This window comes from Hylobates moloch, unplaced genomic scaffold, assembly GCF_009828535.3.
Source record: "Hylobates moloch isolate HMO894 unplaced genomic scaffold, HMol_V3 SCAFFOLD_17, whole genome shotgun sequence".
Lineage (NCBI taxonomy): Eukaryota > Metazoa > Chordata > Mammalia > Primates > Hylobatidae > Hylobates > Hylobates moloch.
Genome location: NW_026652292.1, coordinates 50,924,545 through 50,951,559, shown reverse-complemented (window position 1 = coordinate 50,951,559; position 27,015 = coordinate 50,924,545). Strand labels below are relative to the sequence as shown.

At 37.9% G+C, this 27,015-nt stretch overlaps 1 protein-coding gene across 5 annotated transcripts in view; it reads left to right on the top strand.

Moving 5' to 3' along the window:
* Positions 1 to 14,412, top strand: part of N4BP2 (NEDD4 binding protein 2) — a 96,237-nt gene extending 81,825 nt beyond the window's left edge. For all 5 annotated transcript variants that reach the window (XM_058430164.1, XM_058430162.1, XM_032135406.2 and 2 more), the window contains 5 exons: positions 48 to 236; positions 1,999 to 2,167; positions 8,900 to 9,023; positions 10,632 to 10,698; positions 14,254 to 14,412. In XM_058430164.1, the coding sequence (XP_058286147.1) occupies positions 48 to 236; positions 1,999 to 2,167; positions 8,900 to 9,023; positions 10,632 to 10,677 (528 nt within the window). In that variant the 3' untranslated portion in view covers positions 10,678 to 10,698; positions 14,254 to 14,412. The remainder of the gene's footprint in view (positions 1 to 47; positions 237 to 1,998; positions 2,168 to 8,899; positions 9,024 to 10,631; positions 10,699 to 14,253) is intronic.
* The last annotated feature ends 12,603 nt before the right edge of the window (positions 14,413 to 27,015 follow it).

Below are 27,015 nucleotides of genomic sequence, written 5' to 3'. Positions count from 1 at the left end.
TTTTTTTAACTTTTTGTGTGTGTTACTTATTGTTTAATATCTTATAGCCAAAGAAATTAAAAGAGACTGAAGAAACACCAAGCGAACTGTCTTTCCAGGACTTTGAGTACCCAGACTATGATGACTACAGAGCAGAGGCTTTCCTTCACCAACAGAAGAGGATGGAGTGCTACAGCAAGGCCAAAGAAGCTTATCGGATAGGGAAAAAAAATGTCGCCACCTTTTATGCCCAGCAGGTAAAGTGGAAAACTGATTATATATTTTTTGTCAGTTATAATAACTAAATACTCTGGAAACAGATGAGACACCCATATTGTGACTAGATTAAGTTATTCTGGGGAATGTAGTAGTTATATAAGTGACATAAGTAAGGTATCCTAAGAAATGTATGGTTCTGAGAATTTCATCTCCTGCTGTTTTCAGCATTTGAAATGCTCAGTTTTTGTGGTTGCTTTTGCATTTACTGCTTATGTGAATTACAGTTTATTCTGACATATTTCTGGCAGCAGAATATTACATCTCAGAGTGAGATAAAGGGGTTTTGTGCCTTCTATCATGTTTGAATTTTTGGTAATATATCACTTTCATAGTAGTAAAATAACATTAATTTTTTTAGGGAAGTAAAATTTCTACCTGGGCTCATTTAACATGATATTATAAGGAACTTGGTTCCCCCGCTCTCTTTTTTTTTTTTTTTTAAAGATAAGGTCTTGCTCTGTTGCCCAGGCTGGAGTATAGTGGTGCAGTCTTGGCTCACTGCAGCCTTGACCTCCCGGGCTCAGGTGATCCTCCCACATCAGCCTCCCAAATAGCTGGGACTACAGGCATGTGCCACCAGGCCCAGCTAATTTTTGTATGGGGTCTTACCATGTTGTCCAGGCTGGTCGCGAACTCCTGAGCTCAAGCAATTCTCCCATCTCAGCCTCCCAAAGTGCTGGGATTACAAGTGCAAGGTACCACTTCCGGCCAGGAATCTGCTTAACTTTCTATGTTTGTGTTTCCATATGGGTTACTTCTTTGTGATTGAGCAGAGAAGAGTATCAAACTGCTATAGGCCTGTGAGCCCTAACGGTAGTCCTTGGGGGATAGCTTCTGGGGTAAGTAACTACAAAATGTTGAAGGTGAACGCCAAGACGAGACCCAGCATTATCAAAGGATACACAAATAATAAACCAGTGGTTCCTTCTTGAGATGGTGTATTAGAGTTCTCTAGAGAGACAGACCAGTAGGATGTATGAAAGATAATTTATTAGGGGGAATTGGCTGTCACAGTCACAGAGGTTGAGAAGTCCCATAATAGGCCAGCTGTAAGCTAGAGAACCAAAGAATTCGATAGCATAGCTTAAAGCCAGGAGTGTAGTACAGTCGAAGTTCAAAGCCTCAGAACCAGGGATACTGACTGCAGCCCCCAGTCCAGGGCCAAAGACTTAAGAGCCACTGAGAGGCAGCTGGTGCAGGTCCCACAGTCTAAAAGCTGAAGAATGCGGAGTCTGAATTCCAAAGGCAGGAGGAGAACATCTGCCTGTTTGTCCTAGCCACCCCCCAGCTGCCCACATGGTTGGTGCCTACCCGCATGGAGGAGAGGTCTTCTTTCTGTCCACTGACATGAAGATTGTCTTCTCTGGAAACACCCTCACAGACACACCCAGAAACAGTGCTTCACCAGCCATCTAGGTATCCCTCAGTCCAGTCAAATTGATACCTAAAATTAACCATCACATATGAGGATCGTGTTTAGTTAAGTTTCCCACTTTTATGACTTTTGGTTCAGAAAATGTTAGAAAGAATGACTCAGTAGTTTAAGGACTACATTATTAATTCACTGGAATTTACCTAAATTTTGGTGCATTCTTATATATTAAACTCATTGCATTATGTAAGATTTTAGATTTATTATTCCCTTTTTTCCCCTGCCTTTTGTTTGGGACACCATTAACTTCCTCATCACCCAAGTAGCAAATAGCAAAACTGTTTCTTGGTGATACGTTTATGATTTAGGGTACTCTTCATGAGCAGAAGATGAAAGAAGCCAATCACCTTGCTGCCATAGAGATCTTTGAGAAAGTCAATGCCTCGCTGCTGCCACAGAATGTTTTAGACCTCCATGGGCTGCATGTGGATGAAGCTCTAGAACATTTGATGAGAGTTTTAGAGAAGAAGACTGAAGGTAGGACTGTAGGACTGTGGTAATCACAAGTTTTTAATAGAATATATGTCTTTGCTTATATTGGTATAACTTGCAAATTCAGGACAGTCTGAATATGCAGGCTGAGAATATCTGTGTAACATTTGTAAATGTTTGTGTTACTCATTCTTCAAGAGAACCTTCTTGGGAAAGGATCCTCATTGTTATGACGATTAACATTTTTTTCATTTGTATTCCTGTGCTGTATTTATTAAAGGGAGGGCATGGTGTAATCTGTGAATCCTCTCTGTGACTTATAAATGAGACCTTTCAGGAATATTACATATCTTTGTCCAACAGACATTTATTAAACGTAATTGATATTTCTTGGATTTCAATTTTTCAGTAGATGTTTGATAAAATATAGAAGTAAATAAGGTGATAGGATTCTCCCACTCCAGTAGTTTTTTTTTTGTTGTTTCTTTTTTTGAGACATAATCTCACTCTGTTGCCTAGGCTGGAGTGCAGTGGTGCCATCTCGGTTCACTGCAACCTCTGTCTCCCGGGTTCAAGCCATTCTCGTGCCTCAGCCTCCCGAGTAGCTGGGATTACAGGCGGGTGCCACCAAGCCTAGCTAGTTTTTGTATTTTTAGTGGAGACAGGGTTTTGCCATGTTGGCCAGGCTGGTCTTGAACTCCTGGCCTCAAGCGATCCACCTGCCTTGGCTTCCCAAAGTGAGCCACTGCACCTGGCCTGACCCCAGTAGTTTTTAAGTTGAATTTTGGAAATCTTGGAGAAAATCTAGAAAACAGTAAAGATTAGAAAAGAGAAACTTTAAGAGCCATTTAAATATATTATTATTTAATCCAGAGAGAAGAAAACTCTTCAAGTATGTAGAAGTGTTATGAGAGAATATTCTCTCTGTAGAGGATGAATTAATAGTGTTTTACTCAACAAATATTTGGTTATCTTCTGTATTCTAGGCATCAAGAATAAGGTAGTGAAAAAAACACACAATCCTTGTCTTTACTGGAGTTTATTGTCTAGTGAGGTATACCATCTAGTAGGGTAGATAACAGTGAACAAATAGTTACATAAGTAATTAGCATTGTGATAAGAAAATACAAGTTGTGGCCGGGTGCGGTAGCCGGTGGCTCATGCCTGTAATCCCAGCACTTCAGAGGCCGAGGTGGGCGGATCACCTGAGGTCTGGAGTTCGAGACCAGCCTGGCCAACATGGTGAAACCCCCGTCTCTACTAAAAATACAAAAATTAGCCAGGCATGGTGGTGTGCATCTGTAATCCCAGCCACTTGGGAGACTGAGGCAGGGAGAATTACTTGAACCCTGGAGGCAGAGGTTGCAGCGAGCCAAGATCACGCCACTGCCCTCCAGCCTGGGTGACAGAGTGAGACTCTTTCTCAAAAAAATAAAAATAAAAAATAAATAAATAAAAACAAATAAATAAATAAAATAAGAAAATACAAGTTGTATTTAGGATAAATTCTAAAATCCCTACATAATGTCTCTTGCTTACCTCTCCAGTCTCATCCTGTTTTTTTCTCCTTTTCTGTATATTTAACTACACTGTCAGTCTTGACCCCCATACTAGTTAGGCTCCCTGTTAATAACTTCTCACAGTACTCTTACCTCTCACAGTGTTTATAAAAAGCTTATTGTATAATTGGTTATTAAATGTCTGTCTTTTTGGCCAAGAATTGAGCCAGTGATGATCATGCTTTTTCTTCAACACTCAAAAAGTTTTTGAATAAATGACTAAATAATGGTAGGTATCACTCTCATTTTTTTTTTGACAAATAAGATTGTTTATATTGAAAGTATGCAATGTGATGATTTGATAAATGTACACATTGTAAAGTGATTACCACTACAATGAAGTACTTTAGCATGTACATCACCTATTATTGTTACCATTTTGTGTGTATGGGATGAGAACACCTATGACTTACTCTTATAGCAAATTTCAAGTATATGATATAGTGCTATTAAATATTATTACCATGCTACACATTAGCTCAGCAGAATGTATTCTTTTTAGAACTGAAAGCTTGTACCCTTTAACCAGCATTTCATTTCCTCCTCTCTTTTCTGGCCCCTGGCAACTACCATTCTATTATGTTTCTATGTGTTTGGCTTTTTTAGGTTCCACATATAAGTGAGATCATACAGGATTTGTTTTTCTGTGTCTGGCTTATTTCACTTAGTATAATGCCCTCCAGCCACATCTGGATTGTTGCAAATGGCAGGATTTTCCCCTTTTAAAAAATTTTTAATTAAATTTTTATTTTTATTTAAAAGAAATGGGAGGTCTCAATGTGTTGCCTAGACTGGTCTCAAACTCCTGGGCTCAAGTGATCCTCCCACCTTGGCCTTTCAAAGTGCTGAGATTGCAGATGTGAGCCACCACGCCTGGCCTGAGCCACTGTGACTGGTCCCCTTTTTGTTGTTGAATAATATTCCATTGTGTCTGTATCACATTTTTTTATCAATTTATCCATCGATGGACAATAGGTTGTTTCACTCTAGCCTGGATGACAGAGTGAGACTCTCTAAGAAAAATAAAAAATTGAAAAATTGAAAAACAGAAAAATGAAATGGAAAGTAATCAGTATTGTTAAGGATGTGGATAAATTGGAGCCCTCATATATTGCTAGTGTAGCCACTGTGGAAAATTTCACTAGTTCTTTGAAAGGTTAAACATATAATTGACCATATGACCCAGTAATTCTGCCCCTAACTATGTACCCAAGAGAAATAAAAGCACAATATGTGTTTACAGAAACTTGAATATGAATGTCTGCAACAGCCAAAAAGTGGTAGTAATCTAAAAGTTCATTAACTGATGAATAGAGAAACAAAATGTGGTAAATCTATACAATGAAATTTAATTTAGCCATGTAGAGAAATGAAGTACTGATACATGCTACAGGATGGATGGACCTTGTAAACATTATTCTTTGTGAAAGATGAAGGCAGAGGCAGATAAAAAGCCATATGTTGTATGATTTCATTTTTACCAAATGTTCCGAGTATGTAAATCTAGAGAGACAAAAATTTGATTAGTGGTTGCTGGGACTGGAATGGCAAGAATATGGGCAGTGACTGCTATGAGGCACAGAATTTCTTTGTGAAATGATGGAATGTTCTGGAATTAGTGGTGGTGGTTGCACAACATGATGAATATGCTAAAAACCACTTAATTGCATATTTTAAAATGGTTAGTTTTATGTTAATTTTATCTCAATTAAAAACATTGTAAGAAGAAAAAAAGAGTTAGGCTGGGCACAGTGGCTCATGCCTCTAATCCCAGCACTTTAGGAGGCCTAGGCTGGTGGATCACGAGGTCAGGAGATCGAGACCATCCTGGCTAACACAGTGAAACCCTGTCTCTACTAAAAATACAAAAAAAAATCAGCCGGGCGTGGTGGCGGGCGCCTGTAGTCCCAGCTAATCGGGAGGCTGAGGCAGGAGAATGGCGTGAACCAGGGAGGTGAAGCTTGCAGTGAGCCGAGATAGAGCCACTGCACTCCAGCCTGGGCGACAGAGCAAGACTCCATCTCAAAATAAAATAAAATAAAAAAGAAAAGAAACAAGAGTTAAGTAATTTGCCCAAAGTAACACTTGGTCAAGATCCAAGATGCAAATCTTTTCTCGAAGCCAAGGCCCATCTCTAGTGCATGCTGCCACCTGTGGTAGCCTGTAGTTACTGTCGGTCATCACCAGGTGGCAATATTGTTGAATAGAAATGAATCCAGTGGAAGATTTGTGGCTGTAACCTGCATTGCTTTTTGTCGTAAGATTAAGGAGTGTTAAAATTGGAGATGAATTTTTTAAAAAAGAGAGACATCAGGACCTTATGTCCCTTCTGATTGAAATATACACTGCTACCTATGAGTCATTTTTGCCCCCAAATCAAACTAGGAGCAGATCAAACCTTTAGAACTGGCTACTATTTTATAGGGATTTACAGGGGACAGAGGAATGTGTTAAACAACACCATGGGGATACAGTCAGCAAAATCCAGATTGTGAAAATCTAGGATAGGCTGGGTGTGATGGCTCATGCCTGTAATTCCAGCACTTTGGAAGGCTGAGGCAGTCAGATCACTTGAGGTCAGGAGTTTGAGACCAGCCTGGCCAACGTGGTGAAACCCCATCTCCACTAATAATACAAAAATATTAGCTGGGCATGATATCTCAGGTCTGTAATCCCAGCCACTTGGGAGACTGAGGCAAAAGAATTGCTTGAACCCAGGAGTCAGAGGCTGCAGTGAACCGTGATCGTCCCACTGCACTTCATCCTGGGCAACAGAGTGAGACTCCGTCTCAGGGGAAAAAAAAAAAGAAAAAGGAAGTCTAGGATAAATGATCCAATTTTTTTCAATAAATTGTAAAGAAAAACACCAGGGGAGGGGAAACCTTGTTACTTAAGAAATATATCATCAAATAGAATGTATAGACTTATTTCAATCTTGATGCCAACAAATCACTGTAAAAACGTATTTTTGAGATAATTGGGGGAAATTTTTGGAAACTAATGATATTAAGGGACTTATTAATTTTTTTTTTTTTCCGAGACGGAGTCTCGCTCTGTCGCCCAGGCTGGAGTGCAGTGATGCGATCTCGGCTCACTGCGAGCTCCGCCTCCTGGGTTCACACCATTCTCCTGCCTCAGCCTCCCGAGTAGCTGGGACTACAGGCGCCCGCCACCTCGCCCGGCTAATTTTTTGTATTTTTAGTAGAGATGGGGTTTTCACCGTGTTATCCAGGATGGTCTCGATCTCCTGACCTCGTGATCCGCCTGCCTCGGCCTCCCAAAGTGCTGGGATTACAGGCCTGAGCCACCGCGCCCGGCCCAGGACTTATTAATTTTATAAGATATGATGGTGCCATTGTAGATATGCTTTTTAAAGGAGTCCTTATCTTTTATGAGGTATGTACTGAAATATTTGCAGTTGAAATAAGAAATCTGGAGTGTGCTGAAAAATGAGTTAAACAGTTCTTTCAAAGATGTTAAACAGCAAGAACAGCCTGTATTTGGGAAAAGAAACATATACATTAATTCATGCAACAAACATCCTTTGAACTCTTACTTGAGGCATGTGAATCAACTAGAGTGTATTTTCAGAGCAATAAGTGAACTGTTAGCAGGTGATAATGGTATAAATGACTGACGTAAGTGATAAGGGGAGCCATAGTGAAGGGCATGAGTTATGGTTAGAGATTTAGTTGGGCTTTTTTTGTAAGTAAACTTTTTCTTTTTGAGATGGGAGTCTGGCTCTGTTGCCCGGGCTGGAGTGCAGTTGGTTGTGACCTCTGTTCCCTGCAACCTCCACCTCCCAGGTGCAACCCATCCTCCTACCTCAGCTTCCCAAGTAGCTGGGACTACAGGCGTGCCTCACCGTGCCCTGCTAATTTTTGTGTTTTTAGTAGAGATGGGGTTTTGGCATGTTGCCCAGGCTGGTCTTGAACTCCTGAGCTCAAGTGGTCTACCTTCCTTAGCCTTCCAAAGTGCTGAGATTACAGGCCTGAGCCACTGTGCCTTGCCAAAGTAAACTTTTATATGTAATAGAACATATGTAAAGAACAGTGCCCAAAATTATAGGTATATAGTGCAAAAACTTTGTAAAAAGTTCGTAAAAAGGTTTTACACCATATACCTAGAATTTTGTGCACTGTGAATACCTTTGTGAAGCTAGCACTCAGTTGAATTTTGAACAACATATTGCTTGAAGTAATGGATGTGGATTAGAGATGGAGATCATAAACAAACAAGGAATTAGAAATGCAAGAGCAACATATTCTTTTAAAATTCCAGGCTAAATATCATCTTGGAGATATGATACTTGAAAAACCATTTGTTTGTATTCTATTGGAATATTAGGACAATTTAATAAGCAGACCATGGAATGTTTATATTGTGTGTATGTGTTTTAAATTTATTAATTCATCTCATTAATAGTTTTTTGTTGTTGTTATTCTGCTACAGCTTTTATTAGTTTTCAGGATTTATATCCTTGATTTTCACAAGGTCATTTCCAAAATGGAACTTCAGTATTTTAGGAGGCTCAGACTCCTTTGATGTTTTAAGAACTATCTGTCAGGAAAAGTTTGTTAACAATTGATTATCTTTAATAGTAAGACTGCAATCCAGCTGTGATTAGTGGATTTTCTAATAGCTATTACTGGAAGATACTCTATAAACTAGTTGCTATCATTATCCCTTTTTCCTGATGAGAAAATAGGCACAAAAGAAACTAAGTAACTTGTCCATGGTCACACAGTCATTTAGTGGCAGAGCTATGATTCAGAACAAAGCTTGATGGCTTTAGAATATTTAATTAACAGGGTTGTTGTGAAGATTCTTAGTTAATAAATATAAGCCACTTAAAGCAGTACTTGACTCCTTTTGTATAGTAATTGTTAGGTATCATTAGTGTTATTATTGCCATTATCATTATTTCAGGGAGAACTTCTGGTAGTGCACAGAAATCTCTTTTATAAAGGAAGAAGTCCCACCAAATCTTTTCATGGATAGATTACAATGAGGCTATGTGTTTTAAAATATACATCTTAAAACATTAATTTGGGGGCTTTTTGAGATAGCAAATCTATCTTACTATTACTGTTTTGAGATAGCAAACCCCAAAATCCTCATGAAAACAATTTCATGTGCTTGAGTAGCTAAGGTTTACGTTTTCTATTGAGAATGTAAGATAAATGAATTTTAACTCCCCTAATTTCTGTTGTAACAGAATTTAAGCAGAATGGTGGGAAGCCCTATTTGTCTGTGATTACGGGGAGAGGAAACCACAGCCAGGGAGGAGTTGCTCGCATCAAACCAGCTGTCATTAAGTACCTCATAAGCCATAGCTTCAGGTGAGTGTAGATTTCTGTTATTGATAATGGCAACTGCCCATATAGAGCTATATCAGAGATTTCTGTGAGTATAGATTTCTGTTATTGATAATAGCAATAGCCCTCATATAGCTAGGTAAATAAATACTAATAGCATACTCAGAACAATCTGTTAAAATAGTTAATTTAATCATCTGATTTCAGCCACAGATTCATGCTTAAATTATGATATAACTTTCCCTGCTGGATTTATGTTGACTGATAAACCAGAAATAAGGAAACATGTATTTGTTGCCCATAATCATCTGATAAAACTTTCTATCATAAATTTAAAGTTCTAAAAGAAAGTAAATATATTTGTTTCTTTGATAATATGCAAAATAATTAGGTAATATGTATCATACTTTAAGATTTGCTATTATTCTTTTGAAAGGAAATAAGTATTTGTGGATTTTGGATGGAATTGGGTGGCTTCTATTGAAATATAGTTATAATTTAGGTACGTTTAAACTTTAGCAGAAATGTTCCAGTTAATATGAATTTATTTGTGTTTTCATAAGTTAAATGCCATTAATGACCTGTGTTGACAAACATGAAATGTTCTTTTTCATTAAGTGATAATTATTTAATAACAGAAAATGACAAAAAAGTCAAAGATGAAAAATCTGTTGATGGATAGATTTCCTGCAGATGTGTATCATTAACTCCTACCCACCAATTTCAGTGTAGCATATTTATTTTATGCCATGTAATAAGATGTTATTTGGCTCCATTATCGAAAATGATAGCATAAGTTATAAGCATAAAACAGGTGACATCAGGGTTATTTTTATAAAAGGAGTAGTTAGACCGGAACATTATGTTGAGATTAATTATTTTAGAGACTAGTCTTCCTTTAAATTCTCTATGGATAGAGTTGAAAGCATTGCATGGCCAGATTAATCAGACTTACCTGATATATCAGAGATTTCTTCTTGGTGCTTTCATGATGCACCAAGGACTTTATTCTTCTTTTTTGTTTTTGTTTTTGTTTTTTTTTTTGTTTTTTTTGAGACGGAGTCTTGCTCTGTCGCCCAGGCTGGAGTGCAGTGGCGTGATCTCGGCTCACTGCAACCTCCGCCTCCCGGGTTCACGCCATTCTCCTGCCTCAGCCTCTCCGAGTAGCTGGGACTACAGGCGCCCGCCACCACGCCCGGCTAATTTTTTGTATTTTTGGTAGAGACGGGGTTTCACCGTGGTCTCGATCTCCTGACCTCGTGATCCGCCCGCCTCGGCCTCCCAAAGTGCTGGGATTACAAGCGTGAGCCACCGCGCCCGGCCCGACTTTATTCTTCTTACAGCATACTCTTTTTCATAAAGGTAAAATTTAGGCCTCAGGTTTTGACAAATCTTAAGTTATACCAACTACTAAATCAGGAGCAACCCCAAGCTTTAAGATTGTATTTGTTTTGACCATAGATAAAAGGAACATAAACCTAGATGTTGGTCTTGGATATTGACTTAATAAGGGTCAATACTTTGGTAGTAAATATTATATTAAGTGTAGGTACTTGGAATTGATTACAAGGTATATTCCTTAGCTAATTTGAAATTTTCACCTTTAAAATAACTCTTTTCTCATTTCTGCAGGTTCTCTGAAATTAAACCAGGGTGCTTGAAAGTCATGCTAAAGTAAAATAAACGTCCTTGTATGAAGGTTTGTAGGTTAAAATTACTTTTATTTGCAGTAATTCAGTCAATTCTACCCTAAAGATGTGTTTTATTATAAATAATATTCAGTTATGAAACAAAAAAATTATGATGTTTTTCGAAATCCAAGTGAGGTTTGGTTTTTTTTTTTTACTGAATTAAATGCAAGTGTTACCTGTTAAAGATATTACAGAGAAATTTTATTGATTACAAAATATGTAAGAAAATTATCAGCTACAGTTTTAAAGTTTAAAATGCTCTGGTTGTTTCTCAGAAAAGGTTACCTTTGTATTAATTGTTGTGTGACATTTAGTAATGTCCTAAAAGTCTTTTGTGAGAGGTATTTAAAGTGCTTTGAGACCTGATTCATGCCCCTCAAAGGGTAGTATTAAAAGAAGAAAAAGGACATAGTAGTGGGTAGTAAAGAAAAAAAGGAGATCTAACAAAAACACTTGAATATTTTTTATTTTCAAAACTAAACACATAAAATGCTTTTATCTTGCCATATCCTACAGGAAGGAAGACATGCTTTTGCCCTTTCTTCTGCTTTGTATATGACCTTGATCTTTTACCTTTTGTTCTGTTCTTCTGTGTGCATTTTATGGAAAGAAAGTTGGGTCTGAGATTATATTGTAATTTTATACTTTCTATAGACAGAAAGGTTTTCAGAGAAAAAGAAATGGTTAAATATCTTCCAGATGTTGCTGCCTTATCGAAATGCTTCTAGAACTGTCTGTATAAGTGGTATTTCAGACAGTACTAAATACTTATATTTTATTTTTGAGGCATGTAATTTTAAAACTGCAGTAGGTTAAAATTCTATTAAACAAATATAGAAAATATTTTGGTTATAATTGGCCTGGTGTGGTGGCCCACACCTGTAATCCCAGCACTTTGGTAGGCCGAGGTAGGTGGATCACCTGAGGTCAGGAGTTGGAGACCAGCCTGACCAACATGGTGAAACCCCGTCTCTATTAAAAATACAAAAATTAGCTGGGTGTGGTGGCGTGTGCCTGTAATCCCAGCTATTTGGGAGTCTGAGGCAGGAGAACTGCTTGAACCTGGGAGGCGGAGGTTGTAGTGACCCAAGATCGAGATCACACCACTGCTCTCAGCCTGGGTGACAGAGCAAGACTCCGTCTCCAAAAAATATATATATATATATTGGTTATAATCATAAGAGGAATCCTTACAATTTAAAATATTTTCACTTTTATTTTGAAAAAGAGCCAACTTTCTCAAAGGAAGCTTTCATTAACTTCTGTTGTTTGGTTACCTAATAAATTCTGTTAGTATGCAAGTTAAACCTGTGTAAAGGAGGTTGTAATGTGGTAACGTATAATTTTCCAATATGAGACAATGACTTAAATTTGCCTTTGGAGATGGAGAATATTTTCAACATATATACTTTTAACAAACAGTTTTCTTGCTTTTTGTTAAGCTTAAAAAAAAAATTTGGATCTGAAATTACAGGATTGAGCTGGTACCAAAAGAATCCTAAAGTTCAGAATGGTTTTCCAAAAGAGCAGACATTTCAATGAAGACAAAACCCCAAAACAGTTTTTTATACATCATGACTGCATGCTTTTAAAATAAGGAGGCTTATCATTGAATTTTAGTTCCGCAAAAATGAAAATACCTGTTTATTATTTAGAAATGGTTAGTGACTGGTATTGAAGTATTATTCACACTTATGTTTGTAATAATTTATTTAAAGAATACTAATAGTTTAGCACACTTTTGTAATCTCTAGAACAGTTCTAATCATTAAAAATAAAGCAGTTCCTTTAAACAACTTACTATAAAACTATAATTGTTAATGAAATAAGATATTCCTAGGCATAAATTAGTATGATTTAAGAGTATGAAAAGCAGTGCTAAAATGTGGAGTTATTGGAATGTGTGCAGCTGCATACTCACTTTCTGTGTTTTTACATTTCCTTACCTAGTTTTAAAAATCATCACTTTTGGGCACTTCAGCTAGACTTATTTCAATATTATAATTATGATTAATGAAAGAGCAGTCAGAAGTAGAGGTGTGGTATTCTGTGGGCAGAAGTCAAATGAAAAAAGCTATATTGTTTTACTTGTTGTTTACTATATCAGTGTTAATATTATGCCTTATTTTGATAAATAGTATATCTTAATCATTGTTGATAAATATACAGGCAAAGTTTGAGCATCATTTGTATTTTTATGAAGCTGCTTAATTCCAAATTGCCTCCCACCCCACTATCTAGCATAGTTTAAGCAACACATAATTTTGAAAGAAAAGTTTATAATCCCTCCTTTCTTTTTTTTGCCCATTTCTAAATCCTGTATGCCCGCGGTAAAGATAGTTTGGGGATTATAAAAGTTTTCTCTATTACCCATGTCTAAATCCTGTATGTCAAAGATAGTTTGGAGATTATAAAAATTTTCATGTATTGGTGTAGGTGGAGTATCCCTAATGAGAAAATTCAAAATCTGAAACTTTTCGAGCACAGACATGATGCTCAAAGAAAATACTCATGGAGCATTTTACATTTGTAGGTTAGCGATGCTTAACAAGTAAATATAATGCACATGTTCTAAAATCTCCCCCCGAACCCCAGCAATCCAAAACACTTCTGGTCCTAAGCATTTTAAGTAGGGGGTACTCACTCAACCTGTATATTTGTGCTAATACATAACTCATTAGAATGATTCTTTTTAAACTTAATATTTTAAAAGTACAGCACTTCTGTAGTTTGGAAGGTTTCAGTAATAATTATTCATTCAGTAGTCTCTTACCATTATCTGCTAGATGGAGGAAGAGAACTAATGTGGAAAGCCCAGAGGGTGTCCAGTTGGACCAGGGAGACATTAGACACTTAACAGTATTTTCAGTCTGTCCATCTCTTTATTCCAATGTGAGAAATGGAAGTATTTTTTTTTTACATTTATTGGCTCTTCATATTTCTCTACATTATTTTTAAGTTGCAGTTTCTTCAATTTGTTAGTATTTCCTTACTATTTGCAATTTTATGGCCTTTAAATATAGGACATATTATATAGTAGAAATTTTGACTTTAAAAAGCATCTTGAGTAGTATATTTTGAGAAGAAAAGCTATACTACTCTTCTGGATGCTTTCCATCCTTTATTTAGGTCTTTTCTTTTTGAATTCAAGTGTTTTGTATGCTTAGAAAGTGGACATGTATAATAGCGAGATTGGTTATTTCTGAGCTGGAAATTGGAAACTTTCGAAACTCAGGAAATTGCTCTGACAATGTTTTAACTGCTCTCAATTTAAGAAAATGACTAAATGTATAAAAAAGACAAAAATAATGTGTGCTGTTTTTTCCAAGTGCTTTTTCCAAGTGCTTTTCCATTGTGCAATGAGGTGAAGTTTGGTAATTTTTCTGGGTAGTAGTTAAATATTGTTCATTTTTATTTACATGTAAAGAAAACAGATTTAAATGTTTATGTGGCCACAAAGTGTCATTTAAAACGTAAAATAAGTTTATGTAGAATGTATGTTCATGGTGCTTATTTTTAAAATGTAATTCAAGTTTACAGTATTACTTAATGCTTCTTTACAGAATTTAATAGAGAAACAAGGCTAGAACACATCTACATCCTGAAGAGCCGTTTATAACTTCATATTATATGATGACAAAGTTCATTATTTTCCTTAAAGTTGAGCAATTGACTTTTATGGTCCAATGATGAACTTATTATTAATAAATGATTGAATTAACTGTGAGGCTTCTCATTAAAATACAATATTGCAGTTATCAGTTGGAGAATATATTATAAAATTTTCAGACAGTATATCAGAAAAATGTTTTTATTTGTACTGTAAAGAAAACGTAATTTTGCTGTTAACTCTGTACTTTTTAAATTGAAAATGTTTTATAAATTTGCTTTTAAATTTTCTTATGAAGCCATTTGCAAATTACATACTTAATTTAATAAAATACTTTAGCCACAGTCCAGTGTGAGGAAATCCTTCATTTGATGTATTAGGGTTAGTGGTTTAAATATTTTAAAATATTTTTATGTGTAACTTTGTAATTTCAGGGGGAAAGTGTCATAATAATTTTATTTCTGTACCACAACTTTTCTTCTAGTTTAAGTTTTCTGTAGCAAATAAGAGTCTACTTTTGAACCAGATAGATGGATTAGCTATGGTTTCTCTCCTCACACCCTGTATCTTTTGACTGACATCAGAATTAAGAATTATGTCTCTTAGAGGCCGGGCGCGGTGGCTCATGCTTGTAATCCCAGCACTTTGGGAGGCTGAGACGGGCAGGTTCCTTGAGGTCAGGAGTTTGAGACCAGCCTGGCCAACATGGTGAAACTCTGTCTCTACAAAAAGTACAAAAAATTAGCCAGGCGTGGTGGCACACACCTGTAATCCCAGGCACAAGAATTGCTTGAGCCTGGGAGGTGGAGGTTGCCGTGAGGCGAGATTGTGCCACTGAGCTCCAGCCTGGGCAACAGAGTGAGACCATCTCAAAAAAAAAAAAAAAGAATCTCTTAGAGACTCAAGTAATGCTTTAAATAATATTAATGACCTTTGGACTTCATATTCGAGTCCAAAGCAGAATTCACTCATTTTGCAAGGACTTAAAAATATTTATCTAACAAATATTTAGAGCACTTGTTACTGGGGTTACAGTGTAAATGCGATAGAGCTTTTATCCAGAGTTATAATTATTCTTATCAACTACTATGTATATAGTGACTTATACTATGGGATACTCTCATATCTGTTATATTTTAAATCTCAAGAGAATTTTATTACATAGGTAGTGCTATCCCAATTTAATGAATAAAGCCACATAGACTTAGAGAAGTTAACTGGTTTGCTGTTTAATGTCAGAGGTATAACTTGAACCACATTCTCTGACTCCTAACATGGAGCAGCTGCATTTGTCCTAAGAGAGAATAGTTACTTATAAAGAGATAATATTCTACTGTTCTCTCCAGAGAGTTGTGGCTCCATAGTATACGTCTTTGAAAACCTGCCATTTATGATTCTGCCTTCTTCCTTTATATGAAAGCTGGTACTTTGGAAAAACCCAAAATACTAATGGCAAAAGGCAAAAGTTTATTTCTTTCTTCCTATAAAATCCCAGGGAGAAAAACTCCAGGACTGCTGGGAATCTTCTTTTACTTGACGCTTTTGGGAATCTAGGAAAGTTCATCGTTCTGCCATACCCAAGATAATGGCCCTCATTTTCCTAGGCCAGGGTGGGTGGCTGCATCTCTAACTGTCACATCTGTATTCTGCTGGAGGAAAGACAAAGAAAAAGGCAAAAGGCAAGTGCCAGTGGTCTTAAAGATGGTTTTTGGAAGCTGCCATAGGACACTTCTACTTATGTCCTATTGGCCAGAACCTAGTCATGTCATATCTAGCTGCAAGGGAGGCTGGGAAATTTTCTATTTCAGACTGCCATGTTCTGCCGAAATTTGGTATTCTCTTGGAGGAAAGAGAATGGATATTAGGAGAATGAATAGCAGTCTCTGCCACATCATTTTTTTAACATTATATGCAAATAATGTGAAAATTAGTTCTTGATACATTGATGACTTCTGAGTGTTAGGAATCAAAAAAAGGTAATCACAGTTTTTTTGTGTGTTTTTTTTTAGATAGATTCTCACTCTGTCACCCAGGCTGGAGTGCAGTGGTGCAGTCTCCTGAGTAGCTGTGATTACAGGCACCCACCACCATGCCTGGCTCATTTTTGTATTTTTAATAGAGACAGGGTTTCACTGTGTTGGTCAGGCTGGTCTCAAATTCATGACCTTAGGTGATCCACCTGCCTCAGCCTCCCAAAGTGCTGGGATTACAGGTGTGAACAATCACACCTGGCCAGGGAATTTTATTTGGGGAGGATTGCTGTATATGATCCTGTTCTAGCCTTAAGTAGGAAAAAACTAAATGACACGGACTAGCTTAATAAGTGCTAATGGCAGGAAGTACATTAGTCAAAACATGTTTTTGGCATTGCTACATTAGCCCGCCCTATTTAATATAGGATATATGTACAGATGTTCCCCCACTTAGGATGGTTTGACTTATTTTTCGATTTTGTGATGGTGTGAATGCCATATGCGTTTAGTAGAAACCATCCTTCAAAGCTTGAATGTTGATTTTTCTTGTGCTGGTGATGGGCTAGTGATGTGCGGTGCAATACTCTCCTGTGATGTTGGGCAGTGGCAGCGAGCTGCAGCTCCTAGTCAGCCACGCTAACGTTAACTTTCCTAAGCACATTTAAGGTAAGCTAGGCTAAGCTATGATGTTCAGTAGCTTAGGGGTATTGGATGCATTTTCCACTTAAAATATTTTCAACTTACAGTGAGTTTGTTACATAAGTGACCCCATTGTAAGTTGAGGAACATCTTTATTTCACATGCATTTCTTAGCTAGAAAACTCAGACTAGCTTAGCTAGAAAACCCCCTAACTGGGAGAGTTGGGGAAACAAAAGATTCTGGATGAAAATACTAAACACAACACTAAAAACACTGCATAGTTGATAAAGGGGCTTAGGTCAGAAATCTAAGTGAGAATATTAGAGGCACTTTTGCAAAAGGTGCCTCTGCTCCTGACTCATGTTAAGTTTTAGTTTTCAGTTTTGGGGTGGAGAGACAGATGACAAAGGACAGCAGACTTAAAGACTAAGACACTCCATAAAGCTAACACCCCACAGAGCGTTATCCTCTGTGGGAATGGGGATGAATAAAACAATTTTGCCCTCCTTCCCACCCCCAGAAGGACTGCAAGGAACATTGTCTTGGCATGAGCAGAAGAGACCAAAAAATAAATCAATCAGTCCTGACAAGTTAAAATCACTACTGGCCCTCACAGAATAACAGCCCGCAGTCATAACACCTAGAGTAGTCAAAAAAAATGACAAGTCGAAAATTGAACTGGTAGAGGTCTTGGCCTGATAATGCCGCCACTAGCTGCCTGACAAAGGCAAACGCAAATTTTCTCAGAGAGCATGCACCCTCATCTTGGAGAATGAGATCCGATCAAGGCTGTAGATCCAACAACCAATTTATAGGGAGTACAGAGGACAGAGGAATATGTGAGACATCACCATCGGGATGCAGTTACCAGGATAGACTGTGGGAAACTGACAACACAATTTCTTTAAATAAGTTGAAGATAAAACCACACAGGTGGAGGGAGAACTTACCCATTGAAACAAAAGAGGCATGTACCAGTTGCAATTTGTGGACCTTTTTTGGGTACTGGTTCAGCAGAAAAACTTGACAATCACACGACAGTTGGCAATATGAACATTGACTCGATAATTAAAGAACGATTTTTTTTAGGAATGACGTGGTTGTATTTTTAAAAGGATCTCTATTTTTAAAAAAGAGATACATGCTGAAATATGTATGTAAAATGATACGATGTTAGCAATTTACTTCAAAATAAGATGGAGGAAGTGGGTGTGGATACTTCGGAAACAAGATTGCCCATAAGTTTGTAAATGGGAAGAAGAAAGATATTTATTATACTAGAATGTCTACTTTTGAATATATTCAAAGCTCTATAAAGAAGGATTTTTAAAAAGTTGGTGGAAGAGCTGGAGAAGTGGATTCTAGACCTGGCTCTGGGGATGAATTCCAGAATGCTGCAGAATTAACCTGCATAGTAGCTGCTACCTCTGCCGTAATTTAAAGGTGAGGAATCAGGCCACCATGGCACTGCTGCCACAGCTGTCTCTTAACCATTCTCAAAGCTAGTGACTAGGCACCAGAAAAGTGTTGTAGAAAAAGTCTCCATCATTTGCCTTTTGAGCAGAATGAGCCGTACCAGTGGGTAGATGGCCTCCTCCTTACTTATGCCTCCCAAATCTCACTGGAATGTATCTAATTGGTAGAAGCTATTGTATTCTAATATATACAGAATTTTACCTTCATAAAAGATCTGGGAAATGTTGTTTTAAACTTTACGGAAAGGCTCATTAGAAGTAGAGCTGGGGCTAGGTGTGATGGCTTATGCCTGTAATCCCAACACTTTGGGGGGCCAAGGCAGGCAGATCACTTGAGGTCAGGAGTTCAAAACCAGCCTGGCCAACATAGTGAAACCCTGTCTCTACTAAAAATACAAAATTAGCAGGTGTAGTGGCACGTGCCTGTAATCTCAGCTACTCAGGAGGCTGAGGTAGGAGACTTGCTTGAAACCAGGAGGTAGAAGTTGCAGTGAGCCAAGATAGCGCCACTGCACTCCAGCCTGGGTGACAGAGCAAGACTCTGTCTCAAAAAAGAAGTAGAGCTGGAGGATGAGTATCAAATGTTCATATTTGCTACATCGATGATACTTGTCCAACCAGGTGTAGAAATAAAATGGCTTGACATATTAGTCACAAAAGCATTGCATGTCAACTGGGATATTTAGAGGTATGCCAGGGAGTACCCCAAGTCCAGGATAAGCTTAGGATATATTTCAGGAGCATTGGTTTTACTCAATGGCAAAAATACACATTATTATTTAATGGAGCTTATTGGTGTATGTATTAGGGTTCTCCAGAATGAATAGGAGATAGGGGATTTATCAGGAGAATTGGCTCCTGTAATTTTGGAGGCTGAGAAGTTCCACTCCAGGCCATCTGCAAGCAGGAGAACCAGGGAAGCCAGTAGCATGGCCCAGTACAAGTCTGAAGGCCTCAGAGCCAGGGAAGCTGATGGTATCTTTCAGTCCAAGTGTGAAGTTCTCAAAATCCAGGGGGAGAGGACCCCGTATGGGCCTCTCCAAAGGCTGCTTGAGTGTCCTTACAACATGGTGGCTGATTTCCCCAGAACAGATAATCCAAGTGAGCAAAACAGAAACTGCAGTACCTTTTATGACTTAGTATTGGAAGTTTTTTGCAGTTATCTGCCAAATTCTGTTTGTTAGAACCAAGCCATTAAATTCAGCTAACTTGGAAGCACAGGAGAATTAGCTCTGCCTTTTGAAGGATACAATGTCAAAGGATTTGTGTATGTATTTGGAAGCCATTATGTTTACTATGAACTAGGCACCACTAGGTACTTTGCAGATGTACCCAGTATAATCATAACCACCCACTGGGGTAGGTATTATTGCCCACGTGGCAGACATTGTTGTCCTACCCAACAGATATTCTTTCTATTACAGCTCTCATTGTTCAGGCATCTGGTGGCAGTGTGCTCGGCGAAGATCAACCCCTCTGTAGCTCCCGCAGGTGAATTTTGATTGGTGGAAAAGCCAATCATGGCAATGCCGTTTCCCCTTGCCAGTGATTAGTTGAAGGATGGTTATAGGATCATACCAACAAGAATTCTGCTGGAATGGTTCTAGGAAAGGTTTTCCTCACGAATACAGAGAAACACATAGGAAGAAATGCATTCTTGTTCAGCAAGACCTTGTGACTGTATGTGATGTCTGGAATTGCAGTTGCCTTGTTGAAACCATGAAGAGACAAACTTAAGGCCCAAGCCACTGTGCTAAGGATGGTGCATGTAGAGAAGAAAAACCCTCTGTTCTTGATGATGTCATTGAGCCCCTGAATTAACTAACCCTGGAACTGACCTTTAGTGGCCTTGTTATGAGAGACAATAAGCTACCTTTGTTTGGGTTTTGTATTACACCTGGAAGCATCCTAATGATTTGATATACCCCATTTTACAGACTAGGAAACATGTTCAGAGAGATTATAGAATTTCTGAAAACTTTCCCGGCTAATAATAGCAGAGCCAGGTTTCAGACTGAGATGTCTGTGTTCTAAGCACCTGGTCTTTTATCAGTTAAGTGACTTTTCTCCAGCAATTCTCAGGAATCAGAGAGGAGAAACAGAGACATCAGTTGGTTTCAGCAGAGGTAGTGATTGGCGGACAGGTATGGGAAGGGGTCAGTATGGGAAGGGGTCAGTGTGGGAAGGAAAGGAGACGAAATTCACGATGCTGTATGTGTAAGGTTGAAAAGCTTGACTGTGAGATACAGGCTGGTAAGGAGTCAAGTGGAATCCAGAGGGGGCTGATAGACTGGAATAGTGGAGGGGAGCAGTGAAGGTATAGTTGAGGAAGGAACAGATTCAGAAAGTTTGAGGGGGAGGGAAAGTGGAAGGAGGTTGTAGGAAGAGAGAGAACTTCAGAGTTCAGGATATTAGGATGTGGGTATTTGTTCCTAAGGTAGTTTGATTTGTGGCTGAGCATGGAGATGATGGTAGTCGGAGTGTAGAAGGTCACAGAATTGATACCAAATTTCTGGATCATCCACTTTGTGTACCTATTACCTGGAAAAGTGACAGGCAGTGCAGTAGAGAGGAAGATTGAAAGCCAGTCTGCTAGAAGTCTGGGTGAAATAAAAATGTTTTCTTTATTTGCGTGGTCTCCATTCTTCACACGGATAGGATCTGACTCAATACAGCCCCATGTTGAAGAAAGAATTATAAGGATTATTCTGTTTTAATCTGCTGCTTTGCCAAGACTGGAGAGACGAGATAGATAGGGTCACTGGGAGGGTCTGAAAGGATAGAGTCATGAGAAATAGAGTTTCCTAGGTCTTTCTGAAACAGTTCTTTGCAGCGGGACCTCACTGTTTTGTTTGAAGTTGCTTCTTGCCTATTTAATCCATCTGAATTTATGAAAACCAACAAAATAGGCTTACACATTGCCCATTATTTCAGATTATTGTGGTTTCCCTATTTATTTAAACAATTACAGGCAACTCTGCTGATCTCTTTGCTGAGACTCTGAAGACTCTGGTGATCTCTGCTGAGCTGTAGAGTAAGAAGAGCTCACTGTCTTCTTAAGCTCTGGGCTACATTTTTCTTTTCATTGTTCTGTCCTTTCTTAGATAAAATTAATTTTTTCTTTCAAAAATAATTTTTGGCAGTGGGTTACATAGGAATTTATTTTTAAAGTACCTTTTAATTTTATGTTACCTTCATGGAATCATTAGCTAGGATATCTGAATATAGTTTCTTCCTTGTCTGTTATATTTCTTGGTTCCTGTCCTTAGAGTCGTGTTAATAGTTTTAGGTCATATTCCTGTGATTTTATTGTAAGCTAACTCAAATCTTTTTTTGGAAATAGGATAAAAATCAATCTGTACTTTTTTTTTGACTTGCTCTGTCACCCAGGCTGGAGTGCAGTGGCGCAATCACAGCCCAGCACAACCTCTGCTTCCTGGGCTCAAGCAATCCTCGTGCCTCAGTCTCCCAAGTAGCTAGAACTACAGGTGTGCGGCACCATGTCTGGCGAATTTTTGTATTTATAGTAGAGATGGGGTTTTGCCATGTTGGCCAGGCTAGTCTTGAACTCCTGGCCTCAAGTGATCCACCTGCTTCGGTCTCCCAAAGTGCTGGGATTACAGGTGTGAGCCACTGTCTCTACTTTTAAGAGAAAAAGAAGGTGCAAAAGGGTACTCACAGTATGATCCATCAGTGTGTTTTTTAAAAGGATATGTGTATATAGATCCACTGATATACCATACATCTCTCTCTATGTACATATGTGTGTGTGTATATGTATATATAAATGCAAACCCACACATAGAGTGAATAGAATAGATTCTGGGCCCCTTATGACTCAGTTTCAGAGGATGTCATGTTCAGAAGTCAGTATTCCTCAAAGAACTTACAGGAAACATTTGTGTTTTATATAGCACAAGTTGAAATTAGTTTTCCCTTCATATTCTTTCTGTCTCCCACTGTCATATTCTATAGATACCCCAAAGCCTCTGTCTCTATATTTCTTCCTCTCCTCCTTTCACCAAAACCCTCCCTGACGTCTCTACCACTGCTAGGCCTTATCTATCTCCCTTCCCATTTTCTTTCAATTTTCTTCTGCCTAGTGAATAGTTCTGGGCCTTTTGTATATAAATCTCTCATCTCAGCTTCCTTGGTTCTTCTCATAGAACACACCTCCCTCATTTATTTTATCTACACAATAAGACAATGGAAGGTGGAGGTGTAGCCAGCGGGAAATGGTCAGGATGCAAATATTGGAATTTTTTTTTTGTTAGTAGGCAGGAGAAAGGAAGCTACAGATACCCCCACAGTAATAGGTTTTTTCCCTGTTTCACATGAATTTCTGAAGGATTCTGTAAGAAACTGTGAACAGCAGGTTATCTTGTGGGATAGGCCTGTGGGGTCAGAGGTAGGAGAATTAGATTTTGCCTTCATTGTCTGAACTGTTTTTGTTTTAGAACTATATATATATTACTATTAGAAAGTCATTAAAAAATAGAGATAATTGGCTGGGCGCGGTGGCTTACGTTTGTAATCCCAGCACTTTGGGAGGCCAAGGCGGGTGGATCACCTAAGGTCGGGAGTTCAAAACCAGCCTGACCAACATGGAGAAACTCTGTCTCTACTAAAAACACAAAATTAGCCGGGCGTGGTGGTGCCCACCTGTAATCCCAGCTACTTGGGAGGTTGAGGCAGGAGAATCGCTTCAACCCAGGAGGCGGAGGTTGTGGTGAGCCGAGATCGCACCATTGCACTCCAGCCTGGGCAACAACAGTGAAACTCCATCTAAAAAAAAAAAAAAGAAAAGAAAATTAATAGATGTACTTTCTTTTTATTTTAAAATTTTGTGGGTACATAGTAGGTGTATACATTTATGGGGTACATGAGATATTTTTGATACATGCATGCAATGCATATTAATCACATCAGGGTAAATGGGATATGCATCCCCTCAAGCATTTATCCTTTGTGTTACAAACAATTCAGTTGTTTATAGTTATTTTAAAATGTACACTAAATTATTGTTGACTGTAGTCACCCTTTTATGCTATTAAATACTAGGTCTTATTCATTCTAACTATACTTTTACATTTTGAAACATAGTGCAAATGTCATACTTGATATTAGAGTGAATTATTCAGTGTACAAATTATATGTATTTTAATATGTTTCTCTTTAGGCTGCCTTCTAGTACCAAATGTTATAATCAGATAATTGACCTGGTGTTTGTGATGATCTGATATTATCAGGAAAAGCATTAATCTGCCTTTTTAAACTCTTAAATTGATACAACTGCTGGAAGAAGGGAGGACAGATCCAAGAGATCTAATTTGTGAATAATTGGAGTTCCAGAGTGAAATACAAGAGAAAAGCCAGATTTAATAGAAGTAAATTTCCTGAGCCGAATAAAGCCTTATATTTGCAGGTTGAAAGTGTTCATTAAATTCTAGGCAGGATTGATGAGAAAAGGCATACACCTAAACATACTCTGACAGAATTCCTGAATCTCAAAGTTAAATAGAAAAATAATATAAGATTCCAGACAGAAAGAAGTTATTTGCAATGGGAAAAGAACTGGACTGGTATCAGACAGTGGAATCATATGTATACCTGTTAAGAGAAAAGGAAAGTAACCCAAGAAGTCTCTTTCCAGCCAAGCATCATTCACCTGCCACAGTGAAAGATACAGAAAGGATTCCAAGAATCTATCATCTGCATATCCCCATCTGAAGAAAGTGAAAAGAGGACTGTAACTAAATAACAAATTAATGAGAATAGAGACTTCAAGAAATGAGAAGGTAAAGTAGAAAGGGAAAATGATGAGTGAACAATAAGCCTTGTAATATACATGGGTATGTATGTTAATGTACTTGGATGATGATGAAATGACTGAAAATGTGTACTATATGTGTTAAATAAAGACTCTTAAGATAAATGAGACTCATCTAACTAGAGCCTGGGAGTAAAAGTTAACAATTTTTCTCAATACTAAGAGATGGTATTGGAGGAAAGGGAGGAAGAAGTAAAAACATTCTAAAAGTTTTGTCTTATTGGGTGGAGGGAAAGTATCAAGGAATAGAGTAACTTGGTGGGGAAATAGTATATTCTTACATAATAGTAATAAAATATGTGTTTGATGATATGTATTAAAAAAACATAACCATTAGTGGAGTGGGAAAACATAATGTCATTTTGAAATTATAAGAGGAAACAAAGGAATAAATTGTAACATGATCATACCAGTATATATAAAGAAAAGGAAAAAAGAAAATGAGGTAAGTTTAATAGTAAATATAAGCAAGAGAGAAGGAATAAAATGAAGAATATCAGTGATTGTATTAAATGTAAATGAGCCCAATTTTCCTGTCAACAGACAGAGACTATCAGAATGGATTAAAAACAAACTCAGTGAATAAGTTGTTTACAGGAAACACACTTAGAGTGATAAAGAAATATTTAAAGCAATTGGAAAAGCAATACTACAGATATATAAAGAAATTAAAAATTAGGAGAGGCAATATTAATATCAGAAAAGGTGGGACAGGCTATTAATGAACTAAACAGGGAGAAGAACAGTACCTATAAAAGACAATATATGAAGATAAGCACCGAACAATATCATAAACATATAAATCAGAAGATCGTTATAAGGATAACATCATAAAAATGAAATTTGTGGATTTTACTATATCTTTTTCAGAACTAGACAGGTCTAGTAGAAAAAAATAGGAGACCACAGAGAAACCAATTGACCTACTTGCTTTAATAAATATATATAGAATTATACATTCTTCAGAGAATAAATATGTATATTTCTTTTTTCTTCTTTTTTTTTGAGATGGAGTTTTGCTCTTGTTGCCCAAGCTGGAGTGCAATGGTGTGATCTTGGCTCACTGCAACCTCCGCCTCCCAGGTTCAAGTGATTCTCCTGCCTCAGCCTCCCGAGTAGCTGGGATTACAAGTGTGCGCCACCACACCTGGCTAATTTTTTGTATTTTTAGTAGAGACGAGGTTTTACCATGTTGGCGAAGTTGGTCTTGAACTCCTGACCTCAGGTGATCCGCCCACCTCTGCCTCCCAAAGTGCTGGGATTACAGGCTTGAGCCACTGTGCCCGGCCAAACATATATATTTCTAAATGGCTACTAACTAGTTAGAAAAATTTGTCATAAACTTGGCCACAAAAATAAAAAAGGGCTGGGCATTGTGGCTCTTGTCTGTAATCCCAGCACTTTGGGAGGCCAAGGCGGGGGGATCATCTGAGGTCAGGAGTTTGAAACTAGCCTGGCCAATGTAGAGAAACCCCGCCTTTACTAAAAATACCAAAAAAAAGCCTGGCGTGGTGGCGCACACCTATAATCCCAGCTACTTGGGTGTCTGAGGCACGAGAATTGCTTGAACCCAGCAGGTGGAGGTTGCAGTGAGCTGAGATCACTCCACTGCACTCCAGCCAGCAAAACAGAGCAAGACTCTGTCTCAAAAAAAAAAAAAAAAGAAAAAAGAAACCTTAAAAATAGAGATTTTTAAATTTCACATTATTTGATGAAATTAGAAGTAAATTAATGAAATTAGAAATATATAAAGGATTTTAAAATAATTATTTGAAATTTGAGACCACCCTCCTAAATAATCATTGGATCAAATTAGAAACTGAACTGAAATTATAAACTTTGTAAAGAAAAAAAGGGAAACTCGACATAACCAAACCTACAAAACCCAGCAAGAGCTGTATGTAAAGTACAAAAAGATTGAAAATTCAGTGCTCATCTTTAAAAAAAAAAAGGAAGCTGGGTGTGGTGGCTCACACTTGTAATCCCAGCACTTTGGGAGGCCGAGGTGGGTGGATCACCTGAGGTCAGGTGTTCGAGACCAGCGTGACCAACATGGTGAAACCCCATCTCTACTAAAAATACAAAAATTAGCTGGGCGTGGTGGCAGGTGTCTGCAATCTGAGCTACTCGGGAGGCTGAGGCAGAGAATTGCTTGAACCCGGGAGGCAGAGGTTTCAGTGAGCTGAGATTGCACCATTGCACTCCAGCCTGGGTGACAGAGTAAGACTCAATCTCAAAAAAAAAAAAAAAAAAAAAGTAAAATAACCATAAAAGAAAATAGAGGAGGAAATTAATGAAAGACTCAATGAAATTTAGAAAAGATAAAAAATCTCTGAAAAAAGAGAAACATCTTATGAACTTGAGGATAAAAAGCTTTTAAAAATTAAAATATACATTTAACTCAATAATTCTGTCTATAATTCTCATGGAAATAAAAACATGAATTTCAATCATTCAGTTTTTTTAGGGGGCCTACTTACTATGTACACTGGTCATCCCAACTTGAGTCCATTGTGGTAATATATTTAAAGATTACAAATAAAAAAGAAAATGAATTAGGTGGTTGTCTAATAAGAGTACATGTAGGATGGCCAGGTGTGGTGGCTCACGCCTGTAATCCCAGCACTTTGGGAGACTGACGCAGGCAGATCACTTGAGTTTAGGAGTTGAAGACCAGCCTCGGCAACATGACGACACCCTGTCTCTACAAAAAATACAAAAATTAGCCGAGTGTGGTGGCGCGTGCCTTTAGTCCCATGTGCCACCACAGTCCCACTCTGCCTGGGGGGCGCTGAGA